At 38.6% G+C, this 23,714-nt stretch overlaps 5 protein-coding genes across 8 annotated transcripts; 2 read left to right on the forward strand and 3 right to left on the reverse strand.

Annotated features, from left to right (window-relative positions):
- Positions 1 to 1,165: 1,165 nt before the first annotated feature.
- On the reverse strand, positions 1,166 to 5,315 carry LOC130686452 (KAT8 regulatory NSL complex subunit 3-like). Of its 3 annotated transcripts, XR_009420550.1 has the most exons (14): positions 5,155 to 5,315; positions 4,960 to 5,081; positions 4,700 to 4,898; positions 4,195 to 4,640; positions 3,896 to 4,127; positions 3,587 to 3,828; positions 3,281 to 3,526; positions 3,133 to 3,216; positions 3,007 to 3,059; positions 2,817 to 2,944; positions 2,669 to 2,738; positions 2,420 to 2,599; positions 2,159 to 2,346; positions 1,166 to 1,757 (listed from the first exon to the last, which is right to left on the reverse strand). XR_009420550.1 is itself a non-coding variant. In XM_057509581.2 (13 exons), exons 1-13 carry the CDS (start codon positions 5,221 to 5,223, stop codon positions 2,246 to 2,248), a joined length of 2,172 nt encoding a protein of 723 aa, XP_057365564.1. In that variant the 5' UTR covers positions 5,224 to 5,315; the 3' UTR covers positions 1,946 to 2,245. The 3 variants fall into 3 exon arrangements, 2 of the variants coding, with proteins under 2 accessions (XP_057365564.1, XP_057365565.1); XM_057509581.2 differs by lacking the exon at positions 1,166 to 1,757 and having other exon boundaries at positions 1,946 to 2,346; positions 2,420 to 2,603; positions 2,673 to 2,738; XM_057509582.2 differs by lacking the exon at positions 1,166 to 1,757 and having other exon boundaries at positions 1,946 to 2,346.
- Positions 5,316 to 6,630: 1,315 nt separating this feature from the next.
- On the reverse strand, positions 6,631 to 9,914 carry LOC130686483 (interferon-inducible double-stranded RNA-dependent protein kinase activator A homolog). Of its 2 annotated transcripts, XM_057509626.2 has the most exons (10): positions 9,650 to 9,914; positions 9,417 to 9,555; positions 9,158 to 9,354; positions 8,901 to 9,094; positions 8,558 to 8,797; positions 8,305 to 8,480; positions 8,061 to 8,234; positions 7,957 to 8,002; positions 6,990 to 7,889; positions 6,631 to 6,920 (listed from the first exon to the last, which is right to left on the reverse strand). In XM_057509626.2, the coding sequence occupies exons 1-4, from the start codon at positions 9,897 to 9,899 to the stop codon at positions 9,012 to 9,014; spliced, it is 669 nt and encodes a 222-aa protein (XP_057365609.1). In that variant the 5' UTR covers positions 9,900 to 9,914; the 3' UTR covers positions 6,631 to 6,920; positions 6,990 to 7,889; positions 7,957 to 8,002; positions 8,061 to 8,234; positions 8,305 to 8,480; positions 8,558 to 8,797; positions 8,901 to 9,011. The 2 variants fall into 2 exon arrangements, with proteins under 2 accessions (XP_057365609.1, XP_059350135.1); XM_059494152.1 differs by having other exon boundaries at positions 7,957 to 8,234; positions 8,541 to 8,797.
- LOC130686948 (protein obstructor-E-like) lies at positions 7,927 to 8,817 on the forward strand. The gene is made up of 5 exons (XM_057510108.1): positions 7,927 to 7,969; positions 8,042 to 8,266; positions 8,331 to 8,477; positions 8,536 to 8,630; positions 8,689 to 8,817. The coding sequence occupies exons 1-5, from the start codon at positions 7,927 to 7,929 to the stop codon at positions 8,815 to 8,817; spliced, it is 639 nt and encodes a 212-aa protein (XP_057366091.1).
- A 637-nt stretch (positions 9,915 to 10,551) lies between the features above and the next one.
- LOC130686494 (bolA-like protein DDB_G0274169) lies at positions 10,552 to 11,434 on the reverse strand. Its single transcript, XM_057509637.2, has 4 exons — positions 11,282 to 11,434; positions 10,923 to 11,198; positions 10,783 to 10,851; positions 10,552 to 10,713 (listed from the first exon to the last, which is right to left on the reverse strand). Exons 2-4 carry the CDS (start codon positions 11,181 to 11,183, stop codon positions 10,633 to 10,635), a joined length of 411 nt encoding a protein of 136 aa, XP_057365620.1. The 5' UTR covers positions 11,184 to 11,198; positions 11,282 to 11,434; the 3' UTR covers positions 10,552 to 10,632.
- Positions 11,435 to 11,920: 486 nt separating this feature from the next.
- LOC130686501 (lysosomal alpha-mannosidase-like) lies at positions 11,921 to 17,243 on the forward strand. The gene is made up of 24 exons (XM_057509645.2): positions 11,921 to 12,131; positions 12,240 to 12,288; positions 12,362 to 12,415; positions 12,490 to 12,571; positions 12,653 to 12,688; positions 12,762 to 12,911; positions 12,981 to 13,083; positions 13,159 to 13,261; positions 13,335 to 13,471; positions 13,528 to 13,624; positions 13,717 to 13,970; positions 14,048 to 14,150; positions 14,220 to 14,258; positions 14,322 to 14,385; positions 14,456 to 14,649; positions 14,744 to 14,991; positions 15,102 to 15,321; positions 15,527 to 15,644; positions 15,697 to 15,982; positions 16,051 to 16,075; positions 16,149 to 16,211; positions 16,296 to 16,450; positions 16,591 to 16,740; positions 16,865 to 17,243. The coding sequence occupies exons 1-24, from the start codon at positions 12,024 to 12,026 to the stop codon at positions 17,081 to 17,083; spliced, it is 3,057 nt and encodes a 1,018-aa protein (XP_057365628.1). The 5' UTR covers positions 11,921 to 12,023; the 3' UTR covers positions 17,084 to 17,243.
- The last annotated feature ends 6,471 nt before the right edge of the window (positions 17,244 to 23,714 follow it).

A 23,714-nucleotide genomic window follows, 5' to 3' on the forward strand; every position in this document is an offset into this window, starting at 1 on the left:
TCGAAAATAGCTGCGAATCACTCGGCCGTCCGGGACTGTCGTTTCTTCTTCCAAGTTTTTTTTTTTAATTATTCCCAGAAATCTGACTCTTGTATTGGCGACATTTCCAATTTTTTTTTTTTTTTTTTTTTTTTGCGTTCAAAGAAATAAGAGAAAACGGTAACGACATGACATTTCGTTATTTTCATTTTTTTTTTTTTTTTGCCCTCCCCAAAGAAATGGAATTCACGGTAATGAATTTGTTCAAACGACGTGAAACGGCTTTGACCCGCTAAAGATGGGCGGGGAGGGAGAAAAATAAATCAATTCTCGCCAAAAATATAAAAAATAAAAATAAACTATTTATAGCCGATTGTCAATCGAAAAAATGCCATGGAAGGCAAAAAAGAAATGCAGTGGCGCGCGACTCTCATTTGTGCGTGAGCGGCGCGAGTGCGTCTTTTTTAATGAAAAGTCAACACGCGTTCTCGTCACACGCACGCGTCGACCCGCATTTTCTCCCTCATTTTCTCGACGAGAATGTCTCACGATTTTACGACTCTAAGGACGGACGACGACAACAACAACAACAAAACAAAAACAAAAAAAGAGAAGAGTGAAAAGGGAAAAAAAAAAAATCATCATCGTCAAGAATGAAGAAGACTCACAAGCGCAGTCTGGATTCAATCTGCAAGTTGTGTACGTACGTGTGTGTGCCCACGTTTTGTTTTTTCGAGTCGACGGAATGATGGATGATGATTTCCTTTTTTTTTTTTTCTCTCTCCTTGACACACCGTAGAAAACTACGAGACTCTTCACTACTGCCCTAAAAATACGATTTGTCAATCAAAGGAGTGGACTTAACAGGGAAGGTCGCACCGCCTAATGAACCCTTGCGGTGCTGACCAATTATTGATCATCCATCTCATTTTCCCTCTCTCCATTAGCCATTGGGACCAATCAATTTGACAATCATCGCCATGAAAATAGATCGAACTTATTCATCGAAATTAATAAAGAGACTCATCTTACCTCTATTTCTTTGTCGTCCAAATGTTCCAGCTTGAAATTTCTTTTCCCATCAATCAGGATGGAGACGGACTCGGCACCATCCTATTATTCCGATAGACGGGTAGTTTGGATGAGATATGGAAGAAAGCCGGGACTGATGCGGCGTTCGCCGCACCGGGCAAAGGGATCCGGTGCAAGGAGTGACACATATGGCTTTTAGAATGTTTGAAGACAGTAGAGACAGCGCCGACGAAGAAAACTGTTGCGTGAAGACGGACGAACGCATCAGCTTAGTAGTCTTGGATGTACAGCTTGCATATAGCCCTTGCTAATGAGTGTTCGCCGGCGAGCCAGAGAAAACAGTGACACCTCATCAGCAGCGTTGCGGGGGTCAAAAATATACACCCCGTCAATGATTGCGCCCGTTTGGGAGAAAGAGAGCACACTAAGTTGCATTAGCTGCTCACTAGCATCACCAAAAACTAATGTATGCATCTTATCCATTTCTGCCCCCTTTTTTTTTCTTTTCTTTTCTTTCTTTTGGTTTTCAAAAAGCAAACAGACTTCTTGTTTGGCTTTTTTTTTTCCCTCCACTGTGTAAAATGGTTGCGCATGAGAAAGGCAAGAACTTTTTCCCATCAGCCAGAGCGGGATCTATTACAGCTGGGTTGGCCATCTTCGTTGTGATTTTCTTGCGACGATGACATGACACGATTCTCTCTTAATGTGTTACCTCTTTTCCTATCTCTCAACGCCGGCCGAGACTCCTAAATTTAGACATTCAAAAACTCAATCAAACTCGAAAGCTATTTACTGAACTGGAATTGCCACACAATGACACCACAACAAAAAGATTCGGTGCAATGTTACCCAAAATAGCCCAAAATGGACGAAAAGAAAAACTTGTTTTTTTTTTTTTTCGTGGGGAAAATTGTGACAACTTCAAAAACAAGGGTAACAATTTTCTTGTTTTGTACTGGTCTCTTGACTATAAATAATTCATTTCTAAAGAGAAGAACACTTCCCTTATACATCCAATGCTTCCATTGAAGTAACGAAGCCTCAAACAATTTCGAGACTTCGTTATTCTGACAGAAATGTTTTTGCATGATCTGATTAGGACATGAAAAAACGAAAATACTAGTTTAAGAAAAAAAGGGATAATTACAAATTTCACCGAAGGACTCATTTCGAAACGTCTGCCCGTCCGAGAGAGGCAGGTGAGTGATACATGTGATAAATATGATGTGCTAATCTATTCCGGCGTCACCGCAGGTGCGTTCTTGCTGTTTTGATTTCGGTTTCGATTTTCTGCACTGAGTCGTCGGCAAACGTCGACTAGAGGTAAGTCATCAGCTATGGAAACAACATATTGAATTAGTTTAAACATTCAAATTAAATCAACGACTAATTCGGAATCAATTTTTACCCTCGTCACCGGAATATTTGAGGCAGAAATCATCTTCTTGCATGCTTCCATCCTCTTGTTTTTGAGGCACTTGGCTCTGCTGCTGCTTACTCATAAATTCATTGCAAAAACGCAGGTCTTCCATAATCTCGTCGTCGTCATCGGCGGGCGGTGCCGATTCAGTCTCAGAGCTGTCTCCGCCTCCCTAAATGAGTTATTATTTTCATTATTTTTTCTTCTTCTAGAATAAAAAAAAATATTAATAAAAACTTGCTTTGCATTCCATGAGCGGATGCGTTCCTTCCTCTTTTGGTGACCCTTGAGAACTGCCAACACTTGACTGATAATGAAAAGAACAAAACGAAAAAAAAAGGTAAGCGGGGAAAGGTGCATTTGAATTATTTCCACAATCGGTTACCTTGCAATCAATTTCCACGTTGTCTAAAGGATTTGACGTGTTTGCTCGCTGTGCCAGTCCACGAGACGGTAAAATGTCAGCGGGGCTTGGTTGCGAACGATACGTGCTGACAGAACGTGCAATTCGACCTAAAAGTGGCGAGTAAAGTGTTACGCAGCAATTACTTTATAACAAAATCTGTTAAACAAACCTTTTGGAGTAGATGGTGATATTTCGGAGGTTGCTCTTTGATATGGAATTTTGCTACAAGAAAAATGAAAAACATTTGAAAGGATTTCTTAGAAAAAAAAAACACAAAATAATGATGAATAGAAACCTTGAATGTCCAGGCCCTGCCCGGCCACCTCGCACGCGAAGCCCAGTCCCGCTACGACCTTTCCACGGCGGGGCAAAGGGAGTGCTGGGGAAAGAAGTAAGAGAAATTGACAGGGGAACTGGTAGAATAACATTGGCGATTGAGTTACCTTTGAGAATAATTATGGCCGCTCAAGGCCGCATGCGTCGAATCTTCCATGTCAACAGGATGCCGTGGTCTTTTAGTTGGTCCTCCGGCTAAAGGCGTTCCATCAGGTTTACGTTCCGGTGTGCTCTTTTTGCCTGCAGTTGCAGCAGCTGCTTGGGTTAGAACTGTTGAAAAAAATGTTGAAATTTCCTCCAAAATGCAAGCATCCACCATAGACTGGGTCACATTCTGTAGCTTTCTCTTCCATCTAAAATTAACGTTTACTGAATCGGTTTCGTCAAGTAACAGAGAGGATGGCGTGGATTACTTAAGCATTCGCAAAGAGTCCACAGCACCGTCTACTACTATGAGGGACGATTCCGCTTTCATTCGATGCCGGAGTTGTTCAATTCCATCTACTGTGCACGTCGACGAAGACTGACCAACCACTAACATCGTTGGACATTTGATGTCCAGAATGAAATCATCCGGTTCACCTCGCTTACCGTCGACGCAGAAAAGTGGAAAGCCTAAACATAGTAATGCCGTAACAGGCTCCAAATAGGCGACCTGCAGACAGATGTACCGGAATCCAATGTACTGACACACAGTTACCAGCGTACAAAAATTATTTTACCTGAGCGGCTATTAGTGCTCCCTGCTGAAGCCCAGCAAGAACGATAGGGCGATTCGGGCAACCTGCTTTTAGCTCCTGTACTTTCTGTAAAGTTGCATTGATGATGGATTCCACAAGCACGGGCAAAGACAGGGTATGTAGCGAAGGAGTGGCCTGGAGGGAAACCGTTGTTACTCTTCCTAAAGTCTGTAGAAGGTTATGCCACGTCTGGAAGCGTCTTGATCCGCTAAGACTATAAAATGTAAGAGCTTCGTGATTTTAACTTTCTCTGCTACAAATTTTGAAGAAAATGTTTTTACCTAGACAAAGAGTTATAGTTGTTGGTTCCTGAAGGTACCATGATGATTAATGGTGCCATAGGTGGACCTTTGGCATTTGGCAAAGTACTAGGATTTAATGCAGGCTCCCAAGGTTTGCCAACAACAAAGTTCAAAATTTGGTTGTTTAACGAAGACAGCTTGCTATTGGTTAGTGGGGTGCTCAATATTCTATCGACCAACGTAGGCACTCTGCTCTGAAGCACTTGTAAGATGTTTATGTAACACAACAAATAATCCCGACTGAGGTGTTCAATAAGCGTCAAGTGTAGCCATTGGGTAATTTTAACATCCCATGCCACGGATGACAAAATGATTCTCAATTTTTTGGCTGATCCTTCAACATTAATTTTCTTCTGGATGGCTTCGTTTTCAAGTTGTTCTGTAGCTAGTCTAGCCATGTTGTCTGCAACGAGCAGCTTTACCACCTTTCAAACCAAAAGAAAAGTTTCTTTCTTTGTTATGCAGAATTTAAGAAAACACAGACCTTATTGAAAATCCTGTTTTGTAATGGTGTCCAACCATCTCGTTTCACAGTTTCTTCCCAATCAGAAGAGGTTTCCTCAGTTAAAAGAAGATTGAATTTTTGGTTCGACTCCATATAATTTTTTTCTGTCATCTCCCTATTTAATATTGGGTGATGTTTTGGATTCGGAGTAACTTCAACATCTATGACATCATCACCGCTAGAAAGATAATAAGAAAAATCAATTACAAGAACCACAATACAGGGTATACCCTACATACCCGACAGGGAAATTTTCCTCTGCAAAGAGAATTCGGGCGGGTTTGCAATGGGCCATTTCTTGCCGCCAATTCCATGGTTTTGCATAACAATGATCAAGTTGCACTGGGTTCTGCTCGCCACCCTTAACACATAGCGCAAAAACTTTAAATAACGAAGAGAAATAGCCGATACAAAATCTTGAAAACATTATTTACCGGTCCATTTGAGAAATTTCTATTTGCAACCGAAGCCTCCCGACTTTCTTCCATTGCTTTAACTACCATTTAGTTGTTGAAATCGAAGAGCACGCGACCACGCGACTTAAGGCGACGCCAGATTGTTTGTTATTAAGAAATTCAATAAGTTCCATAGTTACTTGCCTACTGCCAGATGGCGTCAGTGCATGCTTTCACAAAAAGCGAGGGAATTGTGGATAGAACAAGAAAGGTCTGTAAAATCATGACATAGCCTTGTATATTGTGCCAGTGGTAAAATCTTTTCGCCTTGATTTGGTAATTGGAGGGTTTACTTGCCATCAATCCTTTCTCTAAATCTACTAAGGAACACAGGTTAAAAAGTGGTTAAATTGGAGTTCACCTGTACGCCTTCATTGTCTGGTTTTAACAGAACGTTTCAATCGATTAAGTCGACTGCTTTTTTTTGACGGGGGGGGGGGGGGCAAATTATGTCTAAAGCAAATATGGCAAGCAGGTAATTTGTATAAATGTAATACATTTTTATTGTCGTAACCAAACCTCGTATTTTGCAACCTTCATTTTGTGGTCTGCTGATTATACCTTCCTTACTTCACACCAACCAGTAGAATCAGTCTATAACCAATAAACATCTCATACCTTCTAAGTGGAGTATCAAAATTAATACGATTTGTCAAGATACTTGTTATTCTCATAAATTTCGCGTTTTTAAGAATGATTACTTAATTTACCGTAATAGATTGCCCTAGTTTTTTGGCCTATAATCCTGTTAGGGCACTTAGGTAAAGGAAAACCCCAATGCCCGTAGAAAGCTAACATCAAAACTAGCACTATAAATAGCATGGAATCATTGGCTAAGGTTTGGTGGCTTAAAACCAATTAGCTTATCACGTGCCATTAGAGTATTATTATTAATTGGTCACGGTGATCAACAAAAGACCTGTCGTTTCTATTACCTTTCAATGTCGTCTGTAAAACCTAGGTTGGTTTATCTCAGCAATTCAATGTGTAAAACCAGATCTACTGTATGTCCTTTTTTTTTGTTCATGTTTGTTTACCCGATGGATAGACAGACAATACCTGTTGTTTTCGTGTGGATATAAACCACAGCCTGCACGTCGTCGTCAACGATATTTTGCTGATGCCAATATGGTCAATGACTCCAAACCTCTTCTAGATGTTAAGCTTCTAGATCTGTTCAAGGAGAATCCGGTTTTGTAACCTACTTAGCACAATGCACAAGTATTCTATTAATGATCGTAACTCTAACACAGAGTAGAAAAACAAATCATATCAGCCAACACAAAGTCGATGGGTCAAACTGGTTTGAAAACGCGCAACAAGCTTACCGATCCGAAGAAAAATGCCAATCACGTCTGAGCTTTTCTACAAAAACGAAACTTTAAAAAAAGCATACTACTGCATGCCTTCACCGTTGGAAACAGCGGCCTAGATTTACAAAAGAATTTAGTCGGCTGGATTCAACCGGTTCGCTGTATTCAGAAGCTTGATGAAACAGTTAACATGAAAGACTGCTAGTGAGTTTAAAACATACACATTTTATACAAATTTAACGTAGGCTTACGTGCGGATTGACACAACGGCGATAATGGAAATAGGATTTCGAATGCACAGTGTTGAGAATCAAATATCGTTAAGCAAAATGCTTCGTCATCTAGTAGTTACCAGCATCGGGTAGGACTAAACACTGAACTTCAGTCTGGTAAAATTTTGGCGTGGCCTTCAGGCATATGTCAAAAACTCACCTATTCAAGCAGAAACGGTTAGCAACACAACTTTTGTCAATTGAGTACCTTAAACATTATATACTTTACAGCATTTAACGGAGAAACAAGGAAGACAATACGAGCGAATGCACGGTTGTTATTTGCCCAGCAGATTAGACAAATCAGCACCAGCAAACCACACCAAGCTACAAAATGAAACATTGCTAAGAAAACTGAAAAAAGCCATGAAAGCATTATGGCAATGGTAAACGCACAACTGACTTGGATTCGCGCTCGGTGGAACCCACTTTATATGAAGGCACGCGGTAGACGGGAAAAACTTTTCAAAGCTCTAGAGCTCCAGGCACTAAAAGGAGGTGCTAACAAAGCTTTCCTTACTGAGAACAACGTGCACAACCTAACCTGAACAATAAGGATGGTACGTTCTGCGGTGGTAAGTAGAAAGGTACGTTACAAATTATTGCCGCAGGTTCCACGATCTTTTGCCTTATGCAAGAAAAGTATCTTAATGACTATTCAATTCGAAAGTGAAAGCTTCTCTTGCGGGAAAAACAGAAAGCAAGTACTGTACGTGGAAATCGAAATCTAACTGGACGAGACGAATCGTGATTGCTAGAAGTGTTGGCATCTTACACTCTGCCCTCAAGGACCAGCGGTATTTCCAAGAATGTACATCTGGTCGTTACGTAAACTTAATACGGGCGAGGATTGCATTACACTTTACAGATAACTTCTATCGGAAAATTGATAATCTATGCAAAACAATGGTCATCAAGAGAAAGAAAATATGCAGAGACATGTACCTTGAAAAAAAGAAACTTACTCCTGGACGTCCTAGTACCAAAACAAAACAACGGCCTTGGTTTCAGTAGTCGTACAGTCAGCGTGTTAGTCCAGAATGTGGGTTCATGAAATAGATAAGCAAAGTTCCTCCTCAGTAGCCAGCATGATGACGTATACCATAATCACGTAAAGAACACTGTGTAGCTGTACCAATCAAATTTTCATTGTTGTGTGGTAAACCATGGATAGTAGAGTTGTAATACTGTATTACCTTGTGGTTGCAGGTTGGTTTCCTAGCATACGATTGTATCATAACACTGAAACATGAAAACTCTTATTCCTGACTATACAAAATGTTTTCCTGGTTAAAATTACCTGTGACCCAGTGCGACCATGTCGAAGCAAACGGTTTTCTTACTCGATTGCAGATTCGGAACAATGCGACCAATTCTACAGGTGCAGGAATGGTGAAATGACTGAAGAACTCTGTCCAGACGGGCAGGTCTATGAACCTGGAAGTCAATCTTGTTTCATGCCTCAGCGAGTTATCTGCGGCAAGAGAAAACATTTACGTAAAAGAAATATAAGTTTAGCGAGAGGTACAGCAACGCTGACGTACATTTTTGAATGTTATGGAAGCGCCACGGAGAAACGTTGTGTGTCCAAGACTTTTAGGAAGACTCACTCCAACGGACTCTGCTTTTAAAAATGATCGCTTCGGAGGTTTAATTTTCGATGAGGATCAAGCGGTTTGTGAGTTTCCCGATATGGCAAACCACGCAGAATGCTCAGGTGCTATAAATAAAAAAAATTTAAAGTTTAGTTTGACTTATTTTAAAACTTTTGGAAGCTTACAAAATTTTGAACTTCACTTATCCGTACGGATCAAACGTACAGTCAGACAATGTTGTTCTGTTCTTTGGTGATCATGAACGCTTCCCTAAAGTGAGAATTACGTTTAGTAAATATTCTAAATCAATTATAATGTGAAGCGGTCGGATAGAAGGAGGATTGTCAGCATTTCTTCATGTGTTTGAAAAGTGGTCGACCTCGCCAAGGGGGATGTCCAATAGCATCAGCCTACAACCCGAACACTTTCCTTTGCGATAAACCTGCAAACGTTCCTGGATAGTAAGTAACTTTGGTATTGAAGGAGATGTGTAAAACGAAGTTACAAAATCGCCAGTACTTGAATTTCAATAAAAAATTAATTACATTTTCGTAACGGTGAAAATTCATACAAGGATTGATAGGCATCATTTCAAAGAATAAAGTTTCCTGATATCTTCCCCTCTCTGGCAATTTCTTTTTACATTTTGAATCATTCTAAACTGGGAATTGATGCTGAAGGAGTAATAACATTTGTTCTGCTGCTATATTTTTGCAGATTTTTTTGGATTTTCCTTCTCCTGTTTCGAAAATTGCATTACTATTTCACGATGTGTAGAACTATCAATATTAATAAATCTTACCACGGGTAACGTGTTCGTACATTTTGCAGGTCATAACAAATTGTCTAAAATGAGAAGGACCTGTAATGCTAACAACTTCATATTCAGGAAGGTTAAGATGTCGTGTTAAAGCAAAACTTGTCAGCATTCCAGCTGAATTTTTTGTTTCTGCTGTTTGCTGCACCACATCTTCATTTAGAAATTCAAATGTTTTCATCCTGTAGAACACATGCTTCTGTTGACAACAAATTAAACTATACATAGAATAAATTTCACAAACCATTCAAAGCATTTCACTAAAATGTCTTGAGTGATACTATTAAGTGTTCCTCCACTTTGGGTAGTTTTTTTTAACAGCATCATCATTTTGTATGCTGCATCGTGTTTTGCCTGCATTTTTGTTTTGGCTTTTCCAACCACTAGAAACACAAAATAATCACATGATCATTTTTAGCTTTCTTCAGGCTGATACAGATGGAAAGAAAAAAATGTATTTAATAAGATATCACATACCTGAAATACCCAATTTCCAAACTGTTAAGCTTATTCGGAAATTTTTCTGGTGAGCTTCCCCTGATTCTTCTACTAAATCATACATGGGCATACCAAAACCAAATTTTGTGCAAAGCTCATGAAATAAACTAACATATGTCTTTTGAGCAACTGCAACTTCATTAGATGAATCTCCCAATCCTTCGTCGGAGCCAATCCTGAGTTTGGAGATTGCTTCAACGTTAACGCTTCCAGCTTTAGTGATATCCATTGCTATTCACAATTCTGCATTTAGTACAAAAAGGTTATGAAGATATGTGGTTAACTTTTCTTTAAACATTGCAACGCAACACCTGTTGCAATACCAATATCTTCAATCTACGCTATCACTCGCTACACCACCACATGACAGTTCTTAGAACCCAATAAGCATGGTTGTCTAAGAATCGATCAACTGAATCGCTCGTGAATAATTTAGCTGGTTTATGGCAAACGACTCTGATATATATTCATGGGTTAAGACTTGGTTAGAAAAATAATATATATATATAAAAATATATGTATAAAACATGAGATATTCAAAGGCAGAGCCGAGATGTCATTTCGGCCTTTTCGGTCTGGTTAGCTTTCGCCTTCATGTGTAGTTTTTTATGTCTCGCTGAACGTCAACAACAGTTCATCTACACAGAACTTTTGGTCTGTTTCAAACGTGCCAGAAGATGAATAACATTCGATCTCGGTTTATCGCACACAGCCGTTGCGATTAAAGAAGCTAAAAGTTGTTAACAGAAAGAACGATGTTTCGTGGACCGACTCCTTTCTTTTGCCAGATTTAAATTTCAGTTTCGTGCTACCTATTCTCTCTCCAATCTTGCAACTGTAAAACAACCATGAATAACTGTTTTATATTCATAGAGCAGCAATAAAAAAAGGCAAGACAAATGGATGTTTACTATTATTCAAAATATCGTGAGAACACTGTACAAATGTCACTTAATAAAAAATCATCTGCCAAAGCCACCTTTACAAGCTGGGCTTTTTTCAGTAACTTTGGAAGAGTCCTGCCACTGTGAGGGTGTTTTTGCCTAATTGTTTGAAGGGAAGGGAAAAATAAACTATCACACCACCAATTTTAAAAACAAAAATTTACTTACAACAATTGACAAGGCATGGACTCCATTTTTCAATTCATCCTGCAGTACTTCATTGACTAACCTGTGCCTCTACAAGTAAATGATATTATGACAAATACAAATAATCTATGATATACATTTTTTGTTAGTTTCTCATGTACCTGTAACAAGGAAGTGCTTTCAAACTTGTCTGAAACAACTACTACTTTGAAGTGGGTTTCACTTCCTTTTGGTACATTATGCATATAAGATTCGTTTATGATGTCCAAGTGCACCGGGGAAAACTGTTTCACGAGTTTATCGCGAATCAGCAATTCGATTGAATTACCATTTTTGACTGGGATTGTGGCCATGGTTTTTGATCCGGGAAAAAAATATGCTGGATGATACAACCCAAAAACCCGCAAAGAACGAACTAACATGACAGCTCCCACAAACTGCAAAAGAATTCTGAGATTTACAACATGCTTCAATGCCAAATTAGCTTAAACAATTCTAAATAGATATATGATAAACTTACGAATTGGATTCGTGTAAACTATGAAGTAGCAGACGAATTATTTAGTTCTAGCAGAGGCGCCAAATCGCATTTTGGCCAAGAATTAATGCATGCAGAGCAATCCCATGAGAATTTAGTTCAACTCAGTTACTAGAAAATAGATAATTATTGTAAGAAATAAAAGGCATTTGCAATCAATAGAACTATTTCTTGCCATATGAAACTTGCTACAGTTACATAAAAGAACTTGCCCCACTATCTGTCATTCCTCGTTCGACGTTCACTTATCTAGAAAACTATCTTGAAATTCTTGTCGAGAGAGCTAAAATTAACAAATATTTACATTGTGACTTTACGGGTTACTAGCCAAGACATGGCACCATAGTAAAGCATAAAAAACTTGTTCAGTAATCTCGTGCTCGTTGCTAAAATGTTATTTGGTTTGCTTCTGGCAAAGCAACATTTCGTATGGCAACAGCAGCGAAGTCATAGAACCCAGTTCTTGACTCTGACTTTTGTTTCAAAATCATGACGATTTTCAAATCAGAGCTTTGCCACTCGGTAATTTTAGTGAACCAGCATTTTTATCGGAACAAGACGACCCATGGATCCATCGGCGATTAGATAAATCGACCAATGTGTAGACTCCCGAGTCAAAGTAAAGAGATATCTAGCAAACAAACTCAGAGCTGAAGCTGAGGTTTATTGCCAGACGTCTCTGTCACATCAGTGCTGAAACCCATCAGCATTTTCAGCCAAGAAGATGAAGTTACCCCATATCGGCATATCTTTGCTACTAGTCTTTGGTTGCTGTTGGATCACGTCCGACGCTGCCCCAAAGTCGCAACGAGCCTCTTCTTGTGGTTATGCTGTAAACAAAAAATCTTTTTTTTAAATGTTATTATAGTATGTGTATCTGTAAATAGAGTACGCCCTGAATTGAATGCGTCTGATTTATTTCGTTTTTTTTTTATTACAGAGTTGTACGCCGAGTAAACCAGGAGTGATCAACGTCCACGTCGTTCCTCGTATGAATAAATTCCGTTAGATTGCACGTTTCAAGTATGTCAAATTAATCACGTTGCCAAACATTCTCCACAGATACTCACGATGATGTCGGATGGTTGAAGACGGTTGACCAGTACTACTATGGCTGTAAGAAAAACGTAAACTTCAAACGAAAATATTTTGAAATTTATTGACGCTTTGCTGTGTTTCTCTTTTTGAAGCAAGAACCGGTTACCAGAGAGCAGGCGTACAGTACATAATTGATTCAGTGATCAAGGAATTGGTGAAAGACCCAAAAAGAAGGTTGAAAAATCAAATTTCTTTTCTTATAATTGGATATTATACTAATTGACTACTGGACCGTGACCGTATTTGGTCATTTAGATTCATCTATGTGGAAATGGCCTTTTTTTCGCAATGGTAGGCTATTATTTCTCCTTTTAACCGTTAAAAGGGATCTAATTAAACCAGCTATTGAAAAAAAAAAAAAAAGGTGGCAGGAGCAGACAGAAGAGAAAAAGGCTGTCGTCAAGCAATTAGTTGAAGAAGGCCGTCTAGAATTTATAAATGGCGGCTGGTGCATGAACGACGAAGCAGCGACGCACTATCAAGATATTATCGACCAAATGACTTGGGGAATGAGGTACACATGAAATTTGACGTGCTACTCTGAAGGGTTGAAGACTGAACAAACGATTACGCACATTTACAGGTTCCTAAACGACACTTTTGGGGAGTGTGGCCGACCCAGAATCGCCTGGCAAATTGATCCTTTCGGCCACTCCAGGGAGCAAGCATCCATTTTTGCTTCGATGGTAATTGAAATGCGATCCCGTCCAAAGAGGCTTTGATTAGTTTCTGTTTCATCGTGTTGCTCTATAACGGTCTAGGGTTACGATGGCGTTTTCTACGGCAGGATCGACCATGTTGATAGGACTCACCGGAAAGCTAGTAAGGAAATGGAGATGATCTGGCAAACTAGCAACAGCCCTGGTAATTAAACAAGGATTCTCGTGTCCCCCTCTCTTCGTATAGCATTTTAAATCGTTTGGCAAATTGATAACAGGTGAACACAGTTCCATTTTCACTGGCATCTTCTACGACCATTACTCGGCTCCCAATGGCTTTTGCTTTGATGTCGTCTGCAAAGACGAGCCGTTTATAGACAACCCAAAATCTGCCGATTACAACGTCGTTAGAAAGGTAGCCAAGTGAAATTGAGGCAAAAGGATTAAGTTACTAATTGTAATTAAAACAAGGTGAACGATTTGGTGGCTCACATCAAAGCCAAGGCTCTCAGCTATGCCACAAGTAATATCATGCTGACAATGGGTGACGACTTCAACTACATGTCAGGTAAATTGTCCTCTTATTACCACCAAACAATGTTACAATGCTAGTCTTGCAGAAGAATTTAACAAGCAGGTTTTCTTTTTCTTTTTCAAAAGCTGATATGAACTTTAAGAATATGGATAAAATGATACGGTACACTAACGAGCTGGGCTCCGGGGTCAACCTGTTTTACTCGACACCCAGCTGTTACGTCAAGGCTATCAACGACGAGGCCGGAAGCAGGCCATGGCCGACCAAGACTGATGATTTTTTCCCCTACTCCAATGATAATCACGCTTACTGGACGGGTTACTTCACTTCTCGTCCAGCCTACAAAGGCACCGTGCGCAAAGCCAACACGTTCCTCCAGGTATAACGTTCCACCAGGTGTGTGAAAAAACAAAACAAAATACATAAAAAAAAACAAAAAAAAACAAATTCGTCTAGAGTTGCAAACAACTGCACTCCCTGGCTGGTGCCGATTCGTCCGCCGATGGCCAACACTTGATTGATAGTCTAAGACGCAGCATGGGAGAGGCCCAACATCACGGTACATATTATCGTCTATTCTCTTTTTACACCATATGGGTTATTAACGGAGATTATTCTTTTGTTAAAGATGCTGTGGCTGGCACTGAAAAAGAACACGTTTCACAAGGTATTTAAAAATGAACTAGCGAATTATCGAGCGTTACATTGATGGCAATTCTTTAACGTGCAGATTACAGACTAAGATTGCACGATAGTGTTGTCGATTGCCAGCAGGATGTGAGCAATTCTTTCAGGTGAAATTGATCATTGTTTCTTTTTAATATTTCCATTACTCAATTATGAAAACCAAAAATGATACGACAGTAAAATGCTACCGATTGGCACTCAACCATTGCCACAACAAGAATTTTGCCTCCATTTGAATGTGAGCCAATGTGCCATTACTGAATCTTCGTCTCGTTTTACCGTAACGGCCTATAATCCTCGCTCACACGAAGTGACGACGTATGTTCGCTTACCGGTTACAAATGGATTCTACACGGTTCTCGATCCCGACGGTAAGTACGCACGCAATAAACACATAAAAATGAATTAAAAAAAAAAAAATGGTCTCGCCATAATGACGCCATTGTTTTGATGGATTGCAAACAGGTAGTGAGCTGATTATCCAGCTAGTGCCGCTGGTCGCCCTCCAATCAATCGACGCTGAAAGACCCAAATCGACAGCCACGCACGAACTCCTCTTCCAGGCGGCCAAGATTCCTCCACTTGGCCACAAAACATTCTACGTCCTCAAAACAAGTGCTGGGCGCGACCAGCATTCCGCCATCCGCGAAAAGCAGCAGTCAACAACTGTTCGAACGGCGAAAACCGGTGAAAAAATCGCCGTCAGCAATGGGGTAATCTAAAACAACAATCATTCATCACAGATATGCCTCGAATCGAGTGGAACCCTGTACTTTTTTGTTTTTCCTTATGTTTTTCTTGGGGTGCAATTTTGAACGTTAAGAAACTGTCGGTCAATTTCGATGGCAACGGCCTCATCGAGAGCATCGTCGTTGATGGCGAAACGGTGACGATGAGCCAAAATCTGATGTGGTACGCTGCGATGAATGAAGGAAACTCCAACAGTATCTTTGACGATCGCCCGTCGGGTGCGTACGTCTTCCGTCCAAATGGCACTGACGCCACACCCATCGCTATGCAAGCTACTCTTATCGTTCAAACAGGTTAGTACCCAGACAGTCAACATTTAAAAAAAAAAAAAAAAAAAAAAAAAAAAAAAAGAGAGACGGGCACAAAAGCGAGAAAAAAAAAGCACGCGCATGTATCCTTTGAATCGATAAAATGGCCGGCCCTTTTTTTTTTTTTTTTTTATAAAAAAGAAAGTAACAAGAACAAAAAAAATAAAAAACTGGCTACGAATTTATCTAGGTGCTTTGGTAAGCGAGGTTTATCAACAATTCAGCGACTGGGCCAGCCAAGTGGTGCGCGTCTACAAGGGTCAGAGTGATGTGGAGATTGAGTGGACGGTGGGACCTATCCCCGTCGGGTACGATCGTAACTTTGCCGGCATGATGAAAGAATTCTATTTCGAAAATCAGGGACGGAGTTGGAAAGGAGATTGTGAGTCGAGTGATGACACAAATACCTACTGGAGGTCGTTTCTATACCGACTCTAACGGCCGTCAGACATTGCTGCGCCGGCGAGATTTCCGTCCTACTTGGACAATGGTCGACGTGACAGAACCTGTCGCCGGAAACTACTACCCCATCAATTCACACATTTACGTAACGGACGACGAAGGAAATGCCAATACGGTCGTAGCCCTTGTCAATGACCGATCGCAAGGTGGGACAAGTCTTCAAGACGGCCAAATTGAATTGATGGTGGGACATTAACATTTTTACGTAATATTAAAACAAAAATATGCTAATTTCTTTTTTAAATTATGCAGGTTCATCGTCGACTCTTGTACGATGGTAAGTCAAATAAAAAACTTGTGAATTAAAAAAAAAAAAATGAACCTTTTTTCTGTGACCGAAAAAAAAAAAGATCATTTTGGAGTGGGCGAGCCACTTAACGAACCGGGCGATGGGCCAGGTCTTGTTGTCAGGGGTACGTATTCAGCCAATGGTTTAATGATCATTTGCGTTAGCCATCAGTAGTCTTACCTGTAATTTATAATGACGGTGCTAATAGGTACGCATTATTTATTGGTCAACCCGTCTCTGGCTGGAATGCATCCCATTTCATTGGTCCGTCCGTTGGCCCAGCAAACGTTCATGCGACCGTGGCTCTCTTTTAGCGACACCAGCTTGTCGTTCACCGATTGGAAAAACAATTTCCACATGCAGGTTATACATACATAATAAATAAGTAAAAAAAAAAAAGAAAAAGAAAAGCTAAACAAAGCAAAACAAATGCCAACCTTGTTTTTCCCCGCACCAAGCGGCGATGTTAATAAGCTTTTGAAAATGTTTGATGTTGTCAACAGAAATCTGGATTGAGGGCACCGTTACCGGACAACGTGCACATGCTAACGCTCGAGCCGTGGCGTGATGGCACTCATCTCTTGCGCTTAGAACACATCTACGATATCGGTGAACACTCGACTCTGTCCGAGCCCGTTACGCTCATCTTGGACGTGAGTTTTAGCGTGTGTTTGCTATCTCCATGTCGACTAGTTTACAAAAAAAAAAAAAAAAAAAAGAAGAAAAAACCGGTCAATAACGGCACATTTTTTTTGTTTTGGGGATACGTACTTTCAGGATTTATTAGTCGATTACACGATCACCTCGGCCGTGGAAACAACCTTGGGAGCTAATCAGTGGGCATCGGAGGTGTCTCGTTTACCTTGGACCACGGCGGATGACCATCAGCAGCCCTTGAAGGTGTCCACCAAATTTCAGCCGGTTGGCAAAACATCTGTGACTCTGTTACCAATGGAAATTAGAACGTTCATCATTCAGATGACCCCAAATTACTAGTTGTTTTTTTTTTTCCCTTTTTTTTTTTTAAATTCCCGAACTGGCGTTCGACCCCAATAGATGGCCACACTTGTATACCAAGTGAAATGTGGTCAACCTTGTTTCGATTTCTTCGTTGTAGATTTTGAAACAAAGTAGAATAAAAACAGTATACACAAAGCTTTTTTCATTTTTTCATTTATGGAAAAAAAGTTGTATTGTTCCATATCACGTGCCAACAAAAACCATGCACTTTTTTAGTCGAAGGAATTGGCAGTTAGGTTTGGTTGGTCAAATTTTGGTGTACACAAACCCAAATAAAAACGCAAAAAGGAAAGAAATTTTTCATGTTCTCCTCACTAAACAAAAAAATCGTCTCTTTTTGTCGAATCTGCTGGATTGATTTAATTTTTGCTTGTTGATTCGTCTCTTGGTGTGTGTGTGTCTGTGTGTAACTCGGGTTACAGAAAATCCCCACGATAATGTCAATTTCTTTGTTTGAGATGTCCAATTTTTTTTTTTTTTTTTGTTTTGTTTTCGGTTGCGCAGCGGACATGAGCGTGTCTTTCACGAACGAAACACAACAACATTTGAGGGGCGAAGAGTGAATCGTATTTTTTTCAATTTATATTCGTAACATGTTCAAATTTCAGAATTAACAGCCGCCGAAACAAATGTTTAAAAAAGAACGAATCGATAGGATATAATAACTGTGTCCGAATAGAAAAAAAAAAAAGAATACATTTTGACCGGGAGGAGGAGGAGGGGGAAATTTGTTTGCCAGAAAACATTCAAAAATCAAATTTTAGGGAGGGAGGGAGGGAGGAAGGTGGGCAAAGTCAGATATGATTTTTAAAAATTGAATTGTTTTCATCACGTAAGAGTTGAGAAACATAGAGAGTTTTTTTTGGGGGGGGGGGCGGCAGGAGGAGGAGGAAAGGAGGGTGAGGACATGATCTTCTCGGGCCGGTTTTGACTGAATTCTAACGAGACAGAGAGAGAGAGAGAGAGAGTTGCGATTGTTTTTTAAAAAAAAAAACAGCTTTTCTTGCAAGTGAGATGATGTTATTTCAACAAAAAAATAAATGTGGCAAGTTTATTCGGTTGGTGGGAGAGGATCTTCGAAAAAAAATGTTTTTCACTTAACTTAAAAATAAAAAATGAACTGAAAAAAAAAAAAAAAAAGAAAAATCATTTTACTAGTGGCGACAGCGATTCCGAAAAGGGAAAAAAAAATAAATTTTGGACGATAACAGGCCAAATATTCAAGAATTTCTTTAAAAAAAAAAAAAAAAAAAATTATTTCAAGATTCTTTCAATGCCAAACAAGAATCCAGAATAAAGGTTTTTAGCACGCCGGTCTTTTTTCTTTTTTTTTTTAATACCAAAATGAAAAAAAGAAAAAAAAAACAGACCGGACGTTATACAAGACAACAGAAGTTGAATAGTTTTCAATCAACAATTTTTTCTTGAAGTTTTTTTCTTTTCTTCGTCATTCAGAATAACGACAAAATTCTTTCGGGTAGCCGGGAGCACCTCATTCGATAGGCTTAGCCCTTCGTGAGTGTGGCATCCTCGTTAACACATTTTTTTTTTTTTTTCGATCGTGAATTTAAAAAAAAAAAAAACGACGTATGAAAGAGAACACGAAACATTTCCGAAATCAAAAAAGCCGAAAATTGTTAAATCATTTTTGGCAGATACCCTTATTTTTTTTTTTTTTTTCTTATCAAAAAATGAAATGAACGAACACGTTAATTTCACGTAGAGGCCAAAAACAAGTGAATTTTTGTTGTCACTCTGAACGACGTTGTCAACGAACATTAGAAAAGAAAAACCAGTTCCTTTTTCTTTTTTTTGAAGAAAAGAACGCACAATATGTTTTCCGCGTCAATATAATCATTTTTTTTTTCATAAAATGTGTTTGTTTTTAGATTCCGAGAGCTTTTTGATTCTCTAATTTTTGAAACATCAAATTCCGAAACGATGTCCGAAAATCTCGAGCTCTATTTTTGGGTTTTCTTCAGAAAACTAACAAAATAACAACAAATGTCAATCCATTTTTTTTTTTTCTTATTTCGTTAATTTTGTTTACTTTCTTTTGCGCGCACACTAGGAAATAGGCACTTGGCAAGCCGAAAGAGAGATCCCTTTGGGAACACGAAAAATCATTCTAAACCAAATTAAAAAAAAAAAAAAAAAAAAAGGAGAGAATTTTTTAGTTTTATTATTTTTTTTTTTTTGAATAACACTCGCACACACACGCAACATGACTCCCGCTCAGCAATCGCTGTTTAAAATTTCACGAAAACAGGACTAATGTTCTCCTTGGCAAAAAAAAAAAAAAGATAAAATAATAGCAATCATAATATTAATCTAATTTTTGGGGTTTCCCTCCGGGATGGCAACCAATTTCTTTTTGCTTCTAAATTAATTTAATTTAATTTTCCTCTTTTTAAGGCCAATTGTTCCAAAAAAAAAAAAAAAAAATCAATCCAATAAAACGATCTTTTTCATATTAAAATTTAAAAAAAAAAAAAAAAGAATCCTCTTTCGCGGAAGGCCCAAACAAGATCCAGAGATGTGGAGAGATTTAAAAAATTTGAGAACACTTTAGGGTGGGGTGGGGAGGAGGGGTTAAAAAAAAAAAAAAACGATTTAAATTTTTATGTTAAAAAAAGTCAAAGTTCCTTTTTTCTTTTTGAGTCGAAACGCAAAAGGTGAGTCTTTGACAGTGATGACAAATTATTGTTTTTCTTGGTAATGGTGGTTTTTTTTTCCTTTCCTGTCGATATTCCCTTTTTTTTTTTTTTTCAAAATCAAAAAATTTAAAACAAATTGTCTGATGGGGATGGGGTGGTGGGGGGGATTTTTTGTGGGTGGATGGCGGGTGGGTATTTTTTGCTGGTTTTTGTTTGCTGCTGTTTTGTTTTTTTTTTCCTCTGGTGGACCGGGCTATGGAACTGCATGGGTTGTTTAGAATAATATGGAAGTAGTTTTTATTTTATTTTATTTTTTTTGAAAAGCAAAGATTTTCTTTTGTAGAGCTGAAGAGAAATAATCAAACGAACAACAACAAAAAAAAAAAAAAAAAATTTGGAACCCAAGAGAAGAAAATTTAAAGCAAAAGTGAGAAAAGTTTGAAAGAGAGAAAAAAACACGGAAAAAGAAATGCCACTACAATTAGAATACAGACGGAGATACCGCCGTCCATTTCTTTCGGGAGAAAATGGACGTTGAACGGCGTGTTGGGGGGGGGGGGGGATGTTCACTATCGGATAGAAACACAGACCAAAGAAAGGGATTTCAAAAGAACACGGTTAAGAATTGAAATAAAAAATAAAAAAAAAACACCAAGAGTAATCCAATTGTCTTCACGATGAAAAGACAATCGAAAACCATTTCTAATTATTACTTGATGACGTGAAGAAACCCTCGTGTGGGTGGGATTTCGACCGCCTACGGCAAAACACCTACGACAGATATATGCTAATTGCAAAAAAAAATAACGAAAAAGCTTAGGGAAAGATGGTAGAAAATGAAAAGAAGAGCTAAAAAAGAGAGGGGGGAGGGGAGAAAAATGGTCACTTTGACGGGGTGGTTTGTAACTGTTCTACTCTTTTTTTATTGTTATTATTATTATTGTTTTTACTGCGTGATTTCCTTTTCAAAATGTTGCAATGGGGGGGGGGAGTCACGCTGACCTGTGTTGTAAAGGGGAAAATATGCTAATACGATCTACCAACAAACTGTGTTACCTACGATTGACGATCAAAAAAACTAATGGTTATTCGTTAACCTAACACGGAACCGGGGCGGGGCAAAAACAGAGAGTGAATGATTTTCACTCGACACAATCATTTTCTACTGGATTATTATTATTTATTTTTTTTTTTTGTATGTTTTTTAAAATGTTTTTGTGTAACTGTGTTGAATCACCAAACAGACGATTACGTAAAAAATAAATGACAATAAAAGAGAAGGGAAAAAAAAAAAAAAATGTGTGTGTGTGTGTGAACCAGGTGTTGATTTCCGCTTGACGGGCGGTAGAGTCTCAGCCCGGAAGGGGAGCGGTTTTGTGTGTGTTTGGGTTTTTTTTTTGTTTTGTTTTTCACCACCGAAAGCGACAATAAAAACGAAAGAGGAAAACTGAGCAAATAATAATTAAAAAAAAAATATGTAAGAGGGAAATGTAAATTTTTTTTTTGTTGCTACGTTGCCAGAAAAAAAAAATTTGGATGGGGGGGGGGGAGAGGGATAGAGAGAGAAAAGCAATTGAAAACATTGAATTACAAAATTCAATCGATAAAACAGTGAGGGGTTTTGCAGAAAAAAAAAAATTTTGCTGTGATCAGAGAAAAAAAAAAATAATTCGGAGCGGGTATGCACGCTCGGAATATTTTTCTTTTTTTTTTTTCCCGAATTAAAAATTTCGCAAAATGTTTGACAACAAATTTCAACAGGGAATTTTGTAAAAAAAAAAAAAGTCTTGTTCAATTTAAAATTCGTACCAGCGACGAATCAATTGAATTCGGTTGTTTGTTTTTTGTTATTGAGAGAGACGACCTGGAAAAAAACCAAAAAAAAAACATAGCGGAAGTTCCGGAGTGGATCAACGGATGCGACATTCCGCTTTATATGACAATTTTCCGGGTTGGTGGATGGGCGTTGGGTGGCGCGGGGGAGGTCTCTGCACAGGTTTTCTTTTTATTTAAATCAAGGTGTAGCTGTTCCTATTCAGTTTTTGCTTTTTTCTTGTGTCAAATTCGGGGCGTTGAACGCGTCTTTCGACGCATTTCGTCTTTGTTTAACGAGAGATGAATTCGTTATCGGTTGAAGTCATTAAGAGGTCATCAGATGTCACTGAAAAATGAACTCTCACTGGGTTTGTTTGTTTGTTTGTTTTTTCATGTTCTTTTCCATTCAAATGGGAGATTGGGGGCGGGGCGAAAGAGGGTAGGCGAAAAGAGAAACAAAAATTTGACCAATAACCTAAAAATTCCGTCATCTTTTTTTTTTTCGTTTAAAAATTCATTTTTTTTCTTTTTTTTTTTTGGAAAATTAATAATAAAAAAAAAAAAAAGCCGCGCGGGTTCCTACACCATCATGGCCTGGCTCTGACACGCTCAATGTGATCAAATACAAACATCTCTTTTTTTCTTTTTTTGTTTTCTTTTTTAAAATTCTTAAATGGACATTGGGAAAAATATAAAGAGGGCAAGTTCCAGATATAAAAAAAAAACAAACAAACGGGAAAACATGATTTAAAAAAAAAAAAAAAAAAGTGTGTACACACACACACACACGAGTTGACACACAACATGAAAATGTCGCTGGAAATAAATTTCAAAAAATGAATTCGACCAGGCGCAAATTTAAAACTCGCGCGCGCGTGTGTTTGTGTGTGTATTGGTAAAAACTTTTTTCTTTTCTTTTCTTGTATTATCATCTAACATGTCATCGAAACAACTCCGCTGGATTTAAAAAGGAAAAAAAAAAAAAAAAAAACAAACGAACCGGTCACGCGGGAAGAATGAGTGTGTGTTCTCCTGGGGCCAGGTTTTTTTTTTTTTTTTTTCTTTTTAAAATCACTGGAGTACATCAAAGATAATTAAGACGGCGAGGATTCGATCCTAACTCGTTTTTTTTTGCTCTTTTTTTCCCTCTTTTCAAAAAAGAAAAAAAGCGACATTTGTAAGCGCACGGGGGGGGGAAGTCAATCAGAGGCGGGGGGGGGGAGGGACGAACAAATTTCTAATTAAAAAAAACTTGACACGAAAAATCGACATGTAAACTCTTGAAAGCGCACACTACTACAGAGAAAAATGATTATTTTTTACACGGGGTCAGAGAAAGAGAGAGAGAGAGAGAGAGAGGATTACAAAGTAGATTCAAATTTGCCGCCTTTTGAAATTTCAAAAACAAAATGTTCATTCGCAATGGGATTTGTTTTAGAGTGACGTTGATTGCGCCACTATTTCCTAACTGCCTCGTTCATAAAAAAACGAAGAGAAAAATAAAAAGGAGAGATTGAGGGGGAGGGGAATAAGAAACGAATCACGGCGCAAAATCACCTCGGCGTTCTGAACGCAGACGAAGGCAATTGACGGCGTGAAAATCAAAAGAAATGAACACGTTGACACAAAACACTCGCGCGCAACATCCGCACTTTTCTCTCTCTTTTTTTTGTTTTGTTTTAACGTCGACCACACACGCATACCGGTTGCTGATTTTCTCCCGAAAACAAAAATAAAAAACAAAAAATAAAACGATCAAAAGACCTCCCTCCCTTTTGATTCTACTGAAAATGTGTCGAATGAGTTTCGCAATTTTTTTTTTTCGATAGCACATATTTTGAATGCCCTTTGGGCTGATTCCATAAATATCAATTCTTTTTTTCAATGATAATAATATTACATTTTTTTAAATGTGATTAACCGCGAGAGACATTCAATGTGGGCAAAAAACATTTTTGTGTTTGAGCCCAGGGCACTCGTTCACGACAATCCAATTGATATAGGCCATAGCATTTTTTTTTTTTTTGCTTGAATTTGATTTTCGAAAAAAAATTCCCCCCCCCCCCCCAAAAAAAAAAGAATCCGAATTTTTTTCTTTTTTCTTTTCCCTCTTTTTTTCTCTCATTTCATGATTT

The sequence above is a fragment of the Daphnia carinata genome, chromosome 2 (genome assembly GCF_022539665.2).
Source record: "Daphnia carinata strain CSIRO-1 chromosome 2, CSIRO_AGI_Dcar_HiC_V3, whole genome shotgun sequence".
Lineage (NCBI taxonomy): Eukaryota > Metazoa > Arthropoda > Branchiopoda > Diplostraca > Daphniidae > Daphnia > Daphnia carinata.

What these genes read in the sequence shown, in the direction of transcription:
- LOC130686483 (XM_057509626.2), bottom strand. Translation starts at nt 9,899, where the DNA reads ATGGATATCACTAAAGCTGGAAGCGTTAACGTTGAAGCAATCTCCAAA. An exon ending in TTAGTGAAATGCTTTGAATG is followed by an intron (nt 9,355 to 9,416) that starts GTTTGTGAAATT and finishes TGTGTTCTACAG; the next exon opens with GATGAAAACATTTGAATTTC. An exon ending in GTACGAACACGTTACCCGTG is followed by an intron (nt 9,095 to 9,157) that starts GTAAGATTTATT and finishes TTTTCGAAACAG; the next exon opens with GAGAAGGAAAATCCAAAAAA.
- LOC130686948 (XM_057510108.1), top strand. Translation starts at nt 7,927, where the DNA reads ATGGATAGTAGAGTTGTAATACTGTATTACCTTGTGGTTGCAG. An exon ending in GTATTACCTTGTGGTTGCAG is followed by an intron (nt 7,970 to 8,041) that starts GTTGGTTTCCTA and finishes CTATACAAAATG; the next exon opens with TTTTCCTGGTTAAAATTACC. An exon ending in ATCATGAACGCTTCCCTAAA is followed by an intron (nt 8,631 to 8,688) that starts GTGAGAATTACG and finishes GCGGTCGGATAG; the next exon opens with AAGGAGGATTGTCAGCATTT.
- LOC130686501 (XM_057509645.2), top strand. Translation starts at nt 12,024, where the DNA reads ATGAAGTTACCCCATATCGGCATATCTTTGCTACTAGTCTTTGGTTGC. An exon ending in CACGGTTCTCGATCCCGACG is followed by an intron (nt 14,650 to 14,743) that starts GTAAGTACGCAC and finishes GATTGCAAACAG; the next exon opens with GTAGTGAGCTGATTATCCAG. An exon ending in CCGTTACGCTCATCTTGGAC is followed by an intron (nt 16,741 to 16,864) that starts GTGAGTTTTAGC and finishes ACGTACTTTCAG; the next exon opens with GATTTATTAGTCGATTACAC.
- LOC130686452 (XM_057509581.2), bottom strand. Translation starts at nt 5,223, where the DNA reads ATGGTAGTTAAAGCAATGGAAGAAAGTCGGGAGGCTTCGGTTGCAAAT. An exon ending in GGCCATAATTATTCTCAAAG is followed by an intron (nt 3,217 to 3,280) that starts GTAACTCAATCG and finishes TTCTTTCCCCAG; the next exon opens with CACTCCCTTTGCCCCGCCGT. An exon ending in ACGTGGAAATTGATTGCAAG is followed by an intron (nt 2,739 to 2,816) that starts GTAACCGATTGT and finishes TTTCATTATCAG; the next exon opens with TCAAGTGTTGGCAGTTCTCA.
- LOC130686494 (XM_057509637.2), bottom strand. Translation starts at nt 11,183, where the DNA reads ATGTTAGTTCGTTCTTTGCGGGTTTTTGGGTTGTATCATCCAGCATAT. An exon ending in AAAGCACTTCCTTGTTACAG is followed by an intron (nt 10,852 to 10,922) that starts GTACATGAGAAA and finishes ATTTACTTGTAG; the next exon opens with AGGCACAGGTTAGTCAATGA. An exon ending in TCCATGCCTTGTCAATTGTT is followed by an intron (nt 10,714 to 10,782) that starts GTAAGTAAATTT and finishes TCAAACAATTAG; the next exon opens with GCAAAAACACCCTCACAGTG.